Here is a 17521-nt window from a genome sequence, read left to right as displayed (position 1 = left end):
GTGCTTTTTTAAAAAATCAAAAGCAAAACTTGTATTAAGCATAAATAAAGTGCAACTAAGCACATTACTAACCTTTATATTTTCAAATATAATAAACAGTGAAAACAAAATCTAAGGAAGTATACCGGTCTTAAATTTTGATATCTGTAATCTTTTCCCTATACTTTTGTTCAAGGGACAATGTTAAGACTTTCTTCTCTCACCTAGATCAGAACTGCCTAATAGAAAGATAACATGGGCCACATATATTTTTAAATTTTTCTAGTCATGTTAAAAAATTTAAAAGAAATGAGTGAAGTCAATTTTAACAGTACATTTTATTTAAACCAGTAAATCTCAAATATAATCATTTAAACACATCATCATGTAGCAAATAATGAGATATTTCACATTCCTTTTTTCAAATTAAGTCTTCAAAATCTGGTGTGCATTTTACAGTTACAGTTCATCTCAATTTAGATGAGCCAGTAGCCCCATGTGGCCAGGGACTGCCATTTGGACAGTGCAGACGAGGATTATTCGAAATAATACCCATCAGTTCACCTGCCTCTGGAACTAAAGACTCTTGCAGATTTCATCCCAAAAACAAGTTCTTCCCTAGAACTGCTCTCTATATAATCCCAGGAAGTTCTTTGTCAAAATTCCCAGAGCCCAGTTTGAGGTTTCTTTTCCAGGATCAAAATCAGACATAAAAGAAAAAGGAGAGTTATGTGCACCTTACATTTCCCAGCACGAACTCTGCACCTCTTCAATCTCTGTGCCTTTGCTTACACAGGGAGTCCTACACCTGGACAGGTCTCCGCACCTGCTCATGCTAAGGACCTGGTCTAATTACTATGGCAGGGTGCTGGCCTCCTCCCGCAAGTCTTCAGTAGGCCTTCCCAGGTAAGAATAACCTCTCCCTTCCTGAACTACAGTGCAGGTCCACGTGAGCTTGTATTTGGGCCATCAACACATGTATCTTTTCCCCAGTGGTCTCTGTATCTCTAAATCAATGGTAGTTTGGCTCAGCCCAGGCTGCAGATGACTGACGCTGACTCTCACTCCTTATTAAACCTCACTTCTTTTGTTCTTCAGCAACCACCCTCCTGACCAGTCTCTCCTGTCTCACCCTATGTTCCTGCGTGGGCTTCCTTGATGACTTCTCTATCCTACCTTTAAATGCTGAAGTTCCTCAGGGCACCATCCTCCCTCACCTGTTTCCCAAGACTCAGTTATTATCTCAAACTCTCTCAAACTGCACCCCTAGGCCACAGTTTCCTGAGCTCCAGACCCTGGGGCCCAATTGTCTCCTGTATGTCTCTGCTCTGATGTACTTACGTAGTGTTACTATGTGCCAGGCACTGTTCTAAGGGTGTAATGTTCATTTATTTACAACTTATAACAACTCACTTTACAGATAAGGAAACTGATGCACAGAACAAATGTGTGAATTGAATTCATCATCCCAGCCCCATAAACTTGAATCTCCTCCATTATATCTTCATGTCTAGGGCCCCAACATTCATCTAACACTTCATGTCAGAAACCAGTGTGTTCTATGATTCCTACTCACTCTTTGATCCTACTAAGTCCTATTATCTTTTCTCCTAAATAGCTCTTGAATCTGTCCATTTCTCTCCATTCTCACTGCTAATACTTTATTCTAACACGCCATTCTCTCTAACCTGTAGAATTGGGAGGCCAGAGCCTCCACATGGTCAACCCAGAATCCTTCTTTAGCAGAGTACCTTGCATGGTCTTTTAGAAAAGCAGATCGGATCACCTGAAATCCCTGCTTAACATCTTCCACGGCTTTCCACTGCCCTTAGGGTTTAATCCAAAAACTTCAGTTCTTCTGCTCTTCATTGTGTACCCCAAAAGGACCCAGAGACTTTCAGACTTGAGACTCACATATGCTGTGTCTTCTGCAGGAGACCCTCTGTCATTGTCCTGAACCCCATTCAAATATCGAATCATCTCGGTGGAAATGTCACTGCTCACAGAGGTCATTGTGACTTCTCCCAGTCTAGAATACAGCTCCCTGCTACAAACTCCCATGCCCCCATCCCCAAATGCTCCGTGTCCCAGCACTTATCACACTTTACTCAATATCGGTCTTCCCTACTAGGCTTTCACGTTCTTGGAGACAGGGGAGGTGTCTAATGGCTCATCACTACATCACTAGGACCCCCATACAGCCCAGCCCACAGAAGTCTCTCCAGGAAATACTGTTCACTTGTTTGAGAGATACCTGATGCCATTCTTCTTGCAGGCAAGACTTGTCTGACTCACCCTTGTTCTCACTAAAGTGCATGCAAGGGTCCCTGTCCACTGAAGATGCTCAGTAAATATCTATTGAATGAAAGAGCCAAAAAAAGGAACACTGGCTGTCATGTCCCTCTTTCAAAACTCACTCTACTCAAGAAAACATCCCTGACTAACACTACTCGGGCTCCAGATGTGATTCTACGCTAGCAAACACTTTGTCCCCCACCACATGCCCCATCCAGAGGAAGCTAAAAATCGGGAAACAATGAGTTTTCCTAAACCTGATGTGACGAGGAAGCTGGACGACTTTTTCATCTAACCTGCATAATCTCATCTTACAGTGACCCTGTTATTTAAAGAGCTGGATTGGCTTGACCAGGTATATCTATTCGCAAATACAAGTAGAAACCCACATTCCAACCACACAGCATTGTTTCTTTATTGGCTTACTGATGGCCCACCACACAGGAGCTAATGGTAGATGAGCTTGTACTTATGGCTGTTTACCAGGCCTGGGACCTCCCTTGGTGTGCAGACTTTGTCTGACCATCAAACCACCAAAGGGGTCTGGAATCATGCTTCTTTCCTAGTCTGTCTCTTTGTAGCCAGGCAGGGTATAAATCTACACACACAGGGGCTTCTCGCAAGGGCAGTCTGAAGGCTGGTCTGGGCAGGCATTGCAGAGTCAGCATAGGCTGGTCCTGGTGTGAATGGCAGAGGTTCTGCCTGCCCCTTGCTAGGCATGGCACATAATCATCCCAGGCCTGAACTGGAACCCAGGCATGACAGGCATTTCCCCCCTCCATGTTCGTAGCCAATCATCCCCTGTTCCGAGGTGCCCAGTGTCTGCCTACAGAATCCCGCTCTGCCCCTTCTTGGTGCCTCAGACATTAAAAGCTCCCAGGGGAACTCCAAAGAGCAGAAGAGAGAAAGGCATCAAATATGCCGATGTTCTTTGAGATGTCTCAGCATCTTATTTTGCAAAACCCAGAGCTACCTCTTCTTATGATAACCCAACTACTGCACCATGTGGTCTATAATCCAATGCAGAGAGGAGAGAGGACCATTGTTTTGGGGACACACTTTATGGTGTCCTTCCCAGCAAGAGACTCTGATTCCCCACATAGCTGAAGTATCCTGGGGGCCTACCTCCTCCCAAGAGGAATTTTAAGAGATGGAGACCCCAGCACAAGGGCCCTGCCTTCTGTCCAGCTCTGCCTGTCCATCTACCCTCCTCCCCATTGTCACTGTCCCTCCCCACTCTCTCACTGACCACCAGCTCTGCGAAGCGGATGTTGAGCTCCTCTGCATTCGGGATGGGACTGGAGAACTCCAGGAACTGCAGAGGGTGGTTGTCCCGGAGGTTGATTTCGGGGATGTCACTGCCCCCGAAGCAGCACAGGAAGCCCAGGCCATGGCGGCTCCTCTTGCGGGGGGCCATGGTCACCGCAAGCCAGGGGGTGTCAGCAGGCAGATGCCCTAGGTCCTCATTGTGATCTGGGCAGGAAGAGAGAACACAGGGTGGTCAGGCATACAGTCAGATAGGCCAGGGCAGAGGTCCCTCTGCCTTCATGACCTCTGTCCCACAGGCTGCAGGGAGCCCTCAACCCAATAGCAAAGGCCCCCCACTTCCTCCCACAGCTTCCATCTGTTCCCTCCAGCTCTTTCCACCTGGAGTTATTTACATATCCTCCCAACCATGCCCTCTGAGTGTTACCTGCCAAGACACTTTCACATTCCCCTTCCTTCCCCCCAGAGAAGGACAAAGGCTGGAGTCACTGAATGGGACTTCCAGGTGGCCAGAGCTGACTTTCCATGAATGTGAAGACAGGACCCTATTCCCTGTCTTCTGTAAGATCAGCTTTCAGCAAAGCTCATTTACTCACTGGATTCATTTCAGGGTCTGGGGATAACTGATTTAAAGGCACGGTCCAATGGGGAGGAGAAAGGGGAAGAAGGCTGGCAGAGTAAACACTGAGCTACTGATGTGACATAGCTCCTAGAGCCTGGGTCTCCAGAGGAGGAGGGGATGGAACACTACAGAGACTTGTACAGTTATCTGCTCAGTCTTCTGCACTCAGGCATGCTTGGATGAATGTGAAATAGCAACAGGCAGTGGTTCACTGATCCTTCTAGGAGGAGGAGGCCAGTTGTCCTCAGAGAGTTACCCAGGGGAGTCACAGTGAAGCCTGGGTACAGAAATAGGACTGATCATTAGAATGGCATTTGACATACGGAAGAAATCTGCCAGATTTTCTTTTCATACTAACCAAGAACAAAGGACACTGTTCTGTCCAGAGACCAGAACGGATGGATATTTAACAGCTAAGCAGTCATTGGAACAGAAAGGGTTAAGTCTCTGGCTTACCACTAAGAAAGCCTAGGCCAAGGATGATCAGCTTGAGAAGGAACACTACCACCATCATTGATGCTACATGCCCTATAGATCAATTAAATCCAACAATCAACTACACAGGCCTCCTGAGAGGCAGAACCATCCTCAACCACTGGTTCCTGACAACCTAGGGGGGTTCAGCAGAGAGACCATAGCTTATGCACCAAACTGCTACCTGGCCAGATTGTCCCCATTCCATACTTAACAGATCTTAACTTTTCTGACATAAAAATGGGATTCTGTTTTTGTCCCTGTTGAATATCATTGGTTTGCAGTCAAGATATTTTAGAATTTTGATTCTTAGCTATCTCTCCTGGATTCAGATCATTAACAGATTAGAATGCCTCTGTAGTCATCACCCACATCATTGCTAAAAATGTTGACCACATCAAGGACATAGACCCCAATGATGTAGGAATACCAGGGAACTTTCGTCAGCACTCTCAGGGGACGGTCCTTCAACCCGCTCTAAATCTATGTGACTATGCTCTCATCTAGCCCTCTTTTCTATAAAGTCAACATGACAGATTTCTCCTAAAGCCCTGTGGAACTCAAGATATGCTAAATCTATGACACTCCTTTGAACCAAGCTCTAGAATCTTATCAAAAAAGAAAATAAGATAAACGTGGCAATTTGTTTCTAGTGAATACAAGGTAACTTCTAGAGAACGCAGCTTTATTTCCTAAGTCCTAGCTAATAATTTAGTTTAATCTCATCTGGCCTCTCATACATCATGTTCTGTTTTAACTGTCATTCTAGAATTTTTTTACCAGCTCTATTTTATCTTTTTTTATAAACTTTGTGACAGACTTTTTAGTAGGCCCGGAAAAGCCTCAAATAACACATTATGGAAGATTGCCTTGTATTGCTGGTTATCATTTTGCTGCTGGCTCTCACAAATTTAGTGAGGGCTCCTGGACGGCAGGGACTGTGTTCTCCTGCTTCTTTGACAGCCTTCCGCTGCCCCTACCCACCTTTTTTTTTTTTTTTTTTTTTTTTTTTTTGAGATAGTCTCCTGCTCTGTCCACCAGGCTGGAGTGCAGTGGCGCGATCTTGGCTCACTGCAACCTCCGCCTCCCAAGTTCAAGTGATTCTCTGGCCTCAGCCTTCTGAGTAGCTGGGACTACAGGCACATTCTACTATGCCTGGCTAATTTTTTGTATTTTTAGTAGAAACGGGGTTTCACTGTGTTAGTCAGGATGGTCTCTATCTTGTGACCTTGTGATCCACCCACCTCGGCCTCCCAAAGTGCTAGAATTACAGGCATGAGCCACCACGCCTGGCCCCCATTTCTATAGCCAATAAAAAGCCTTATGCTCCATGAGGGTCCAAAAAATATCTCTTGACCAATTGGGAAATGACCTATGCTCGTGGAAAAGGAGGAAAGAGGGGTCCTTATTAATCAGTCAAAAACTATTGATGAAAATCTAGGCTACTTGCAACTGATCAGCAATCAAGAAACTTTGTAAGGAAAAAGAGAACCATCCTAGAGGCTTAGGGTAGGAGAAGCAGCCTGCAGGCTAGCACAGCAATCCAGGGACGTGGCGGCAAAGACCTGGATTGCTTTGCAGGTAATCCAGGTCTTTGCCGCCACGTCCCTGGATAGAGTAGGCTGGCAGCAGAGTAAAACAGAGAGGAAGGGGACTTTGGGGTTCCCCTGGAACTTGATAGCCAATGGCCAAGAGTGAGTAATACAAAGCCCTGGTCTCTTCCCATTACGCTTAGTAAAGCACCAACTATGCCACCAGATAGGGGTGGAATCCCTGGGGGTCCCCTGCCCATTGTCAAGTGTGGGGTGATCACGTGGAATACAGACCAGATCCCCTTTGTTCCATCAGCCTCCAAAATGCAGCTGCAGCTGGTGAGCAAGATGGCTTTGTTCAGGGCACTAGGCATGGGAAGGGAGCTCTGAGAGGCAGTGAGGAGGCTGGGCTGACAGCACCACAGGGTTCTGAGGGACAGGAGAACCTGTGATCTCTCTTCCTGCCTTTGATTCCCTAGTCTCCCTCTTACCTTTCTTGGCTCTACCAGAGGAATCAGATGTGGGAACAGGGGTGGCATATAGCTAGCGCACCTTGGCACGGTCTTCCATCAGCTTTTTACAGCCACCACCACTCTGACTGGCCGGAGCCTGTGCCATACCTGTTAATTATTAGAGCATCTTCCCTGATTATGGGGAGTGAGGCACAGTGGTCCTCAGGAGAGGAGAAGTAGACACAGACCGTATGAACAGGAAGTACCATCCCCCAAGAGAAGGACCTCATGCACAAGGGGGCTGCTGCGTATGTGTCTTTTTGAGGGGTTGCTTGTGTGACAGCTCCCAAGTATGTTTATGCTCCTGAGGACAACGCCCTCCCAACCAAACCCTCTTCAGTCTTTTCTTGTCTCCCTTTCTTAAGGCCCCATCTGAACATCCAAGACTAAAATCACAGACTCTCTGCTAGAAGAGGCCTCAGAAATCATGTCACTTCATGGTAGAGATCCAAAAATTGAGGTCCAAAGAGGAACTGTCTTCTGAGGTCACAGGCCTAGGAACAGAGCTGGGATTAAAACTCAGGACTCCAGCAGCCAGGCTGTGGTCCGGTCACTGCCCAGCAGACCTTGTCTTCCCCGTCAATGGGCCTTTTCTCCCCACCTTGCCTTCAGCTCCCCAGTGGCCTCCCTCCGCTAGAGCAGACCAATCTCAACAGCTTAGTTTAGAAGTCCCTCTAGAGAGCAGGAGAGGTTTACAGAGGCTCTGAAGGTCACCTGCTTCTCCTCATCAGTAGGAGCTGCTTCTATCTTCTGAACCCCAATTCCTGACCCACTCCTGCTCTGACACCTCTTTCACTCCAGCTTCCTAGTGGCAGGGTGCGGTGGGCAGCAGAGGCCTTGAAGTCAGGAAACTGGGATTCCCTCACCTTGGTTTTCTCAGCTGGTGCCCGTGAGTACCCTTCACCTCTCGGAGCCCCAGGTTCCTCATCTGGGACACCCTGATCACAAGGTCTTCTCCACTGGGTTTCGGTGAGGAGTACAGGAATTAGGAGAAGTGAAATGCCTGGAACACACTGGGCACACACTAGGGGAAGCACCACCCCCTGGCAGGCCTCCAGCCCCATCATCGCCAGCAAGGTGAGACTCGCCCTGCCCAGAGCCTGCAACCCTCAGCCCTTCTCCAGGCAATGATGGGGCCACTGAAGCCTGGCATTCTGGGACTATGTCTGGCCAGATTTAAGAAGTCACCTGGCTCTGCCTTCCTCTAGGACAGAGGAGCTGGTCTTTTCCCTGGGCTCTGAGCTATCTCTAGGTAGAAAGACAAACAAATCTTCATCACTGGCTCTGGACAGGAAGAGGGAAAGGTGAAGTGGCCTTAGCAATTCATTTCTGCAAAATCTCTTTAGAAGAGGAGTAATGAGGTTCCCACCTCAGAGGAGAATTAAGAAGCAATTTGGAGAAAAGGGATACAAAGACAGAAGGAAACCCAGTGGACTTGAACTCAGGCCAGAGAGATTTAAACTGCCCCCATCTCCACCCACTTTTCTCTCCATGAAAACTTCCCCAGCGCCAGCAGCTCCCTGCCCTCCACATCCTGTCTCCTTGCTCCCTCCCCTTTTCCTGTGGGGATGAGGCCTCCTCAGGACTGTTAGTCCCCAAGCACAGACCAACTGGCCTAAGACACCAGACCATAGGTCACAGCCTGTTAAGCAATGCCTCCCATGGCTCCAGCCTGACTGTACCCATCACAGTCAATGTCCCTCTACGTTGCAGCAAAAGCTCATTGCTCCTCCCAGTTCTGTCACTCCCCAGCGGGGGTCCAGCAGGTCACAGTTAGTCTCTCTGGGCCTCAGTTTCCTTTCTGTGCAATGGCAGGGTTGGACTAAAGACCTCCAAGGACTTTACCAGCCCTGACCTTTCACACTGCCTCTGCAATCCTATTCCCAAAGGCTTCCCAAGGGCCTGTCCTCAGCCTGCACTGAGCACGTCCCCCACATTGCTCTCCAAGTCAGGAAGGACTTCCTACCACTTGCGCTCATTCCTCCCATTTGCTTGGTAAAGATGCAATCCTAGCCCTTCCCCTCAAACCTCACCCCTGGCCTCTGCACATACCAGCTTTCACATTTCAGGACATCAAAAGCTCACATCATCAGTGCTTATCCCTGAGTCTTACACAGAAACAGAACAATACTAACACTTGAGACTTTTCTACGTGCCAGACATTGGCTTCGTCTACATTTTATTTCCCCCAAGGACTTCTGAGATAGTTGGCTTCACTTTAAAGAACTTACGGAGAAGAAATACCAAAAACGCAAATACGAAAACAAAAGCCACAAAGAATGTTGTTCAGAGTGGTTAAGTAGCTTGCCTAAGGTCACACAGCTAGTAAGGGACACAGCCCGGATTCAAACCCAGGCCTGTCTGACTCTAAAGCTATAAACCGCTAAGCCATAAGGCACATGTCCAGGAAGTCTGCTCAGAGTTTTCTCAAGTATTATAAAGATTCATATTCAATAATTCATGATTCTGCATTTCCTGTGAGCTGGGCCAGGGGTTTTCACAGGTGGGCAATCTCATTTCAGCTTCACAATGACCTTGTGAGGTGGTTATTATCATCCCCTCTTACCGATAAAAATCCTGACGTTTCAGGAGCTGTTACATTGCTCGGTCAATGACACCCAGCTGCTAAGAGACAGAGCTAAGACTCACAAGCAAGTATTCTCACTCTAAGCCTCATGGTCTTGTCACAGAACCAAAGCTGACTCATGAGCTCCTCCTCTAGCTCTTGGGGACAATGCTATGGCTTTGGGACATTCAAATTGCCTCCTATCTTCTACCTACAGACAGAGGAGTAACAGGACAAGGACATGGTATTGACTATCTCTCCCTGGCCACTTCCAAGGTACCTACTGGAAACCAGGTACTGTACTGATAATTTTCTGCATTATCTCATTTATTCTCCCAACTCTACAATAATATCATGATCCCTTCTTACTGATGATGACATTAAGAGTCTCAAAGGTCAGGCAAGTTGCCCAAAGACCAAGTTTTAGAAAGTGAAAGGGCTGGGTTTGAGGACAGTAATGTCTCATTCAAACACATGTGCTTTTGATCAGCTTGAGCCCACGTGTTCAACCCTGACCTGTGAGAAGGACCCAGGGGTAAATGAGGTATGATCCCTTTTCTAAAGGTCTCCTTCTAGTAGGGGAGCAAGAGGAGTCCAGGCAGTGACAATGAAGAGAGTTAGAGAGTGAGGTGTTTGGGAAGCACTGAGAAGGGGGACCTGGTCCAGCCTTGGGGATAGGGAGTAAAGGGGAAGTCAGGGCAGGCTTCCAAGAGGAACGGATTTGAGCTAGTCTTGAAAGAGAGGAGAGAATCAAGGAAGGTTACAAGGGGAGGGAAAAGGTACTCCAGGCAAGGAGAATGGCATAAGCAGAGGCACAGAAGGAAGAGCGTGGCATGTGTGAGCAGAGTCCTGACCAGTGGCTTTATCCTTTGGTGGCTAAATCAACAGGCAAAGGAAATGGAAAGGGTATGCGAGCACCCTGGTTTGATGGCAGAGCTGCAGGCATCCTGGGGAGCCTGCTCCTTTGCCCTCTTCTCCCCACCAGGTCCCCTGGGGCTGGGGCTGGGGCTGGGGCTGGGGCTGGGGCTGGGAATGAGGCCCAGAGCTTCCCAGAGCTGCTGCATGGAGCATAAGGAATGTAAACCATTTCCTGCTCCACAGGCGGACGTTGCTCCCTATACGCTGACCCTCCACGTAACATGTGCTGCTGGGCGTCACCCAGGAAATGGCCTCAGGCCCAGCTTGGGGCCTGGCTGTCAAAGGAAGAGTCTAGGCTTTACCATCCCAAGTGTCCCAAGTGACACTACCAGACCCTCTGCCCACCCATCTCCCCACTGTCCACATATACCACACCAGCTTCCACCCCAAGCCTCTGCAGACCATCTCCTCGTGCTGGTGGACAGCAAGCAGGCCTGGGGGTTCCTCTTAATTCCAATCCATCTACTTCCTCCCTGAAGCTGCTGAATTACCATCACCCAGCTCTAGCCTACACGGTCAGTTAATTCTGTTCAACTGCCATCAGCTCTAACCAGGTGACTTCAAACAAGTTATCTGGTCTCTCTGAGCCTCAGTTTCTTCAGCCGTAAAAGAGGAAATAATAATAGTAAATAATTCATAGGGTTGTCGGGAGTATTTAATTAGTTAATATTTGTAAAGCATTCGGAACAGAGCCCAGTAAAACTAAAGACTATTATTACCTATACAGATATGCTGCTATTCTGCTTGTGAAGATACCTGAATGTTGATGGTATTACAGAGAGTTTTCTTTCTGTAATTTCGTTAGTTTTACATATTACTATAGGGCTTGGCGGGTATTACAGGGGCCAAGTTCAGCCCACAGTCTGTTTTCGCAAATACAGTTTTATGAGACCAGTCATGTCGATTCGTTTAAGCATTGTCTACAGCTAATACCATGCAACAGAGACCATATGGCTCACAAAGCCAAAATCACTTACTATCTGGCCCTTTACAGAAAGACTGCCAATCCCTGGATTACCGGATTGATTCCTATGCAACTGAAAATATCCAATTATTTTTAGCACATACAAACACGGATTCCATATGATTCCACTTAATATATCATACTGGCTCCTCACTTGTCCTATCTGACCCATTAAATTGAGAGTGCTGCCCTCTAAATCCAGCAATTCCAACCATAATAAAGATATAATTATCATTTACTGAACACCTACCATGTTCAAGGTTTATCTCAAACTTTCATCTTCCCTGTTTACAGACGAAGAAACTTGAGGCTCAGAAGGACGCTAGGTGTGAACCTAGGACTCAAACCAGGTTTCCAGATGCCACTGCTGCTCTGAACAATCTGACTTACTGACTTATACTGTGAGCCTCGGGCAGGGCTGGGGAAGAGACAAGGAGCACTTTCAAAAATAAGCACATGCTCTTTCCAGGATTTGGGGAGCTATTCTTAGCAACCGTCTAAATTACGGTTTCCCCCTGTGTACTGGAAAAGGCAAAGAAAGCAAAAGTAAATTCTCTCAGCCTCTGACTCCCCTCCGTGCAGGCCTAGGGGTGGGAGACACAGGGAGGCATCGCTGAGACCCTAGAAGAGGAAGGAGAGAAAGGAACGTCTTTCCAGAAAAGTGAAACTGAAAATCCCTCAAAGTGACATTTCTCAAACGTGGGGGTGAGAGGGTTTTCCAACTGTTTTTCTCATTTTGAGAAATGATAGCGAATAAAGGATTCTTTGAATCACTAGGGCACTAAACAAGCAGATGGTAGTTCTCCAAGGTCATGGTCAAGCATTCATTCATTCATTATCTACCCACCCACCAAGTAAATGCCATGTATAAAACAATGTTCCGGGTGTCTTAGAAGAGCCTGACATCAGATCTTAGGATGTAAGGGAGGCAAGGAGGTGAGGCTCCAGGCCCTGGGACTACAGGTGGAGCAGAGTGACTTCTGGCTGGGGGGATCTGGAACATTCGCCAGAAGAAGTGTCATCGAAGCTGGGCCTCAGAAGAAGGGAGGGTGTCAGCACATGCCAGGGGGCCAGGGGTTGTCCTAGAAAGCATTCTCAACAAGCAGCATGCCAGAATAAGAACCTGGCACCAAAGACAGCCCAAACGAATGAGAAGCTCTACCAGGGTGATTCCCACTGCACCTCTCAGGGCTCAAAGAGGTGCAGTGGAAACCAAAACTACAGCCAGAAAAAGGTGGCCCTTGAGTGCCTAGTGAAGAAGGAAGAAGTCATTGAAGAGTGGGTGGCTTGAGGCCGATTAGTTCACTAGCTTAGGAGAGAATTTGTGAGGTCTGGGGTTAGAAGAGACATTTCTGGTAGCACTGTATGGGTGGGAAGACATGCGGGAGAAGTGGAAGAGGGGAAGAGTTAGGAGGCAAGTCTGTGTGTCTGGGTAAAAGGGAATGAGGCCCTGAACTGCCAAGAATAGAGAGGAAGGGGTCCATGCTGGTGGTGCCATGGAGGGGTGCTGACATGGGAGTGAGAGGACAAGGGGCCACACACACAGAGCAAGGACCTGCGCTGATGATGAACTTTGGGGAGTGTGGGGAGCTCTCTGGGCAACAGCTATGAAGTGAAAGAGAAGGAATTTCAGTGCCCATGTCTCTGGTACCCATTAGAGCCAGAAGTCTGGGGCTCCTGGCCAAAGGGAAATCACCCTATACAGGAGAACCAGAGGCCTCCCGCATCTGCTTCCCCAGAAGCCAAGCCCCTCTTCTGGCTCACACAGATGGGTCTGCTGTTACTGAAAGGTGCAGAGAAAAAAGCCTCCAGCTTTACTCTGTGCTCCAATCCCAGCTCTCCCACCAGAGCAACCCATCACAGAGGCCTCAGCACCATTCCATAGCCCAGGGCTGGGAGAAGCCCCATTGGCTAGGATTCCTGGTCCTCCCTCCCAGGGTCCCAGCACAAACAGCATTCTGTCACTCTCGAGGGAAGGACCTCAAGGTTCTGTCAGGCCAAGCCCACCCTAGAAATCCAGCAGGGCCTGTGCACATGGTCCCACCTAGCCCCCGGGGCTGCGCCTTCTCCAGAACGAGGTTCCCTTCCTGCCTTTCTACCAGAAAGGCTCTGCTCCTGCCTCAGGATCTACAGGCAGGGTCCATCTCCTCAGGGAGGGCAGATTGGGATGGGGCAGGAACTGGGGGGTGGGATGGGAGCTGAGCTGGCCCCTGGAAGGCAAACGTGGTTGAAAACACAGATCCAGGGTGACGCCTTACCTCCTCCTAAATTTTGTGCGTACATTTTCACCACTTCATTCATTCAAACAAGTATTTGTTGGGCCCGTAAGTACCATGCTACGAGCTGTAAAAATATATAATAAGCATGAGTTCAGTCTGGTTGAAAAGGGAGACAAATCAATATAATAAAATGTGGACACGGTTATGATAAAAGAAGTCCGAATGTTTGAGGAATATCTGCAGAACTGCATCCCAATGGGAGTTCTAGTCCACCCTGAGCCCTCTGCTCATAAACACAGGTCAGAGGGGGCATCGTAGACTGGAATGAGCGCTGGGACTACTCAGAGTTGCTACCAAAGATCAAGAACAGAAATCCAACCCAGAGTTATTGATACTATAAGAGACTGAAAACACCTGAAATAGTAAAACATAAGGAAGGGTTAATACAGGTCAGTTAGAGAGAGAGACAGGTGCACACCTGTATTATAGCCTGAGGTAATTATCTTTGAGTTGCTAGGGCTTGGGGTGATTTTCTTAATTTTTCCAAATTTCCTACTTTGAGCATTTATTATTTTTCTCAGGAAAATAAAAAATGTTGTTCTTAAAAAAAGAACCCTAGACTAGGAACAAGGAGACCTAGGTTTGTGTCCCAACACTGCTCTACTAGCCTATCTGAATGACCTGGGGCAAGAGAGCATAAGTACCTTGGGCCTTGTGTATAAATGAGCTGGTCAAGCTATGCATTGCCTTAGAGTCTCTTCTTCCCCTGTCACTAGGATCTGTGTCAGACAGTGCATGAGATGTTAAATGATGCTGTTTGAATGGAATCTTATCCCATGAGCTCCTTTAGTTCATCATTCACTCATTTGCTCATTCGTTCATCCAACCACCATTGATTTTTAGCACCTACTCTATGCCTGGCATTGCTCTTGGGGCTGGGCACATGCAGGTAAACTCATCAGACACAGCTCCTGCCCTCACAGAGCTACAGTCTCCGAAGCTCAGAGTCCCTTTTGTCATTTGTCTTCAATCCCTAATGCCCCATCCTGTGACTGATTCTCACCACCTTTGTCTCAAATGCCTTGGATGCATTTGTTTCATTCCCAAACACCAGGCTCCAGACCAGCCCCACATGATCACGAGCTGAGACCAGTGCCAAGCTCTCATTTCCCTCTCTCGAAGCCACCCAGCAAATAGCTCTCTGGATGATGCTTCCAGAGTGATTCTACATTCCTGGGTTCAGCTGAATTGACAGCAGCCTAGGGCCCCTGGGTGGGTAAGGACAGGGCACTCACAGCCTGAGTCATACTCTAGAAATTTGTTAGAGGCAAACGAGATGGCAAAGAGGACTAGGAATGGTAGCCGTGAAATGGAGTTTGCAGGACAAAGCATCAGGAGGGATGTGGCTTGAGTGGGGTCTAGGAGGGACCCTGAGTCCCTGTGCACAAGCAAGTACAAGAGATGCTCACTAAAGATGAGAGGAGAGAGGGAGGAGGAGGAGAGAGAAGACAGGAAGTAACATCTTTAACTCCATGGGTGAAAAGGTAGAGAGTGGTATATGTGTGTGTGGTGTGTATGTGTAGAGGGTATATGTATATGTGTGGTATGTATTTCTGTGTGAATGTGGTATGGTGTATGTTGATGTATGTGTAGGTAGTATGTGTACTTGGTGTGTGTATGCATGGTATATGTATATCTGTATGTGGTATGGTACATATATGTGTGATGTGTGTGGTGTGGGGGGGTGTGTAGGTGGGGTATGTATATGTATGGTGTATGTATATATGTGGTGTGGTATGTGGATATGTGTATGTCTGGTGTGGTATGGATGTGTGTGGTATGTGTGGTGTGTATATATGTGTATGTGTAGTGTGGTGTGGATATGTGTGGTATTTGTGGTATGTGTATGTGTGGTGTGATGTATATATGCGTGGTATGTGGAGCGTGTGTGTAGGTGGGGTTTGTGTATATGTGGCATGTGTGTAGTTGGTGTATGTGCATGTACGGTGTGTGTATATGTATGTGAGGTATGGTGTGTATATGTGTGGTACATGTGGTGTGTGCATGCATGTATAAGTGTGGTGTGTGTGTGTTCAGGTGATGTATGTGGTGTATGTGTGGTATGGTGTATATGTGTGTGATATGTATGTGTACTGTGTGTGGCATGTGTGTAGGTGGGGTATGTGTATGTGGTGTGTGTAGGTGGTATATGTGCATGTGTGGTGTGTATATATGTGTATGTGTGGTATGAAGTATGTATGTGATACGTGGGTGGTATGTTTGTGCACGTGGTTTGCATGTAGGTAGGGTATGTATGTGTGGTGTGGGGGGTGGCATATGTGTATGTGTGGTGTGTAGGTGGTATATGTTCATTCATGGTTTGTGTGTAGATGTGGTTTATACGCGGGTGGTATGCATCTGTGCTGTGCGTATGTGTGGTGTGATGTGTTTGTATATTTGTGGTATGTTTGTGTAGTGTGTTAGTGTGTATGTAGATGGGGTGTGTGGTGTGGTGTGTGTTGTATGTGTGTGGTGTGCATATGTGTGGTGTGGTGTGTACATGTTTAGGTGTGGCGTGTATCTGTGGTGTGTGTACATGGTGTGTGTGGTGTATGTGTGGTGTGTACGTGTATGTGTGGGAGTGGAGTACATGTATGTTTGGTGTGTGTGGAGGTGGTATATGTGCATGTGTGGTGTGATATTGTATGTATGTGTGTGTGGTGTGCATAGGTCAAGTATGTGTATTGTGGTATGTGTGTGTATGCATATGCTTGGTATGTGTCTTTGTATCTGTGCTGTGGTGTGATGTATATGTTGTGCAGTGTGTGTACAGGTGATGCATATGTGTGGTGTGTGTGTAGGTGGTGTATGTGTATATGCATTTGTGGTGTGTGTACATGTGTATATGTGGTATGTGGCATGTGTATGTGTGGTGTGCGTATGTGGTATGTGTGTGGCATTTGTAGGGGAGGGGTATGGGTGTGTGTGTGTGTAGGGAATGCATATGTACATATGTGCTGTGTGTATATGTGTGATGTGATGTGCAGAATGTGTGTAGATGGGGTTTGTGTACATGTGGTGTGGTGTGTGTGATGTGCATGTGGGGTATATGTGTGGTGTGTGGTATGTGTATGTAGGGAGTGTGTGTAGGTTATGTGTGTGCACTCTGTAGTATGTGTGTGCTGAGTGTACAGATAGGGTTTGTGTGTGTGGTGTATGTGTGGTATGGTGTATATGTATAGTATGTGTGTCATGTGTGTACATGTGTATGTGTGGCAGGGTATATTTAGGTGGTGTACATGTGTGATGTGTGTATATGTGCATGTGTGGTATGTGTGTGATGTGTGTGGTATCCGTGTGTGGTGTCCCTATGTATGGTTTATATGCATGGTATACATGTGATATGTAGATGGGGTTTGTGCATGCATGGTATGGGGTTTATGCACATGCGGTATGTGTGTGATTGTGTGTGTGGTGTATACACACAGCATATGTGTGATGTGTGTATAGATGGGGTTTATGTATGTGTGGTGTGTGTATGTGGTGTATGTGCGGTGTGCGGTGTGTGGTGTGCCTGTCTGGTGTATACACATGGTATATGTGTGATGTGTGTGTAGATAGGGTTTGTGCATGTGTGGTATGTGCACAATGTGTGTGTCATGTATACACATGGCATATGTGTGATGTGTGTATAGATAGGGTTTGCGTATGTGTGGTGTCTATGTATCATGTGTGTGTAGTGTGGTATGTGTGATATGTACGTGTAGATGGTGTGTGTGCATGTGTGGTATATGTATGAATGTGGTGTATATGTGTGGTGTGTGTAGTGTGTGTAGATGGGTTTTGTGCACATGCAGCATGTGTGCATGATGTATATGTGTGGTATGTGTGTGATATATGTATGTGTGTGGAGGTGTAGGTGATGTACATGTGAATGTGTGGTGTGCTCATATGTGTGTTCATCTCCAAAAAGCAAAAATACACATTCTTGTACCCACTTCCAAGTCTAAGTAGAAAGACGACCCAGGCAACTCCCCAAAGCATATGAGCAGATCAAATAGTAAGATTACTGAAAATCAGCCCCCATGTCAATTTCTAATCAGCCCACTCTTTGTTTAGAAAGGAGTTGCCCAATCATAATATTTAGGAAATGTAACGTCTGTTCCTCTTTTTC

The 17521-nt window shown here is 47.1% G+C and overlaps 1 protein-coding gene across 22 annotated transcripts in view; it reads right to left on the bottom strand.

Moving 5' to 3' along the window:
- DAAM2 (dishevelled associated activator of morphogenesis 2) overlaps window positions 1–17521 on the bottom strand; it is a 151283-nt gene that overhangs the window by 48810 nt on the left and 84952 nt on the right. For 8 of the 22 annotated variants that reach the window (XM_054253950.2, XM_035295554.3, XM_078369094.1 and 5 more), the window contains one exon: window positions 3524–3747. In XM_054253950.2, coding sequence (XP_054109925.1) covers window positions 3524–3747 — 224 coding nt within the window. Of the gene's footprint in view, window positions 1–3523; window positions 3748–6462; window positions 6505–6659; window positions 6789–9246; window positions 9458–10534; window positions 10660–13386; window positions 13472–17521 lie in introns of those variants that run through there. The other 14 variants (XM_078369095.1, XM_078369096.1, XM_035295555.3 and 11 more) reach the window with 9 other exon arrangements.

This window comes from Callithrix jacchus, chromosome 4 (assembly GCF_049354715.1).
Source record: "Callithrix jacchus isolate 240 chromosome 4, calJac240_pri, whole genome shotgun sequence".
NCBI lineage: Eukaryota > Metazoa > Chordata > Mammalia > Primates > Cebidae > Callithrix > Callithrix jacchus.
Note: the sequence above shows the minus strand (reverse complement) of the source record. Positions and strands in the feature narration are given on the sequence as shown.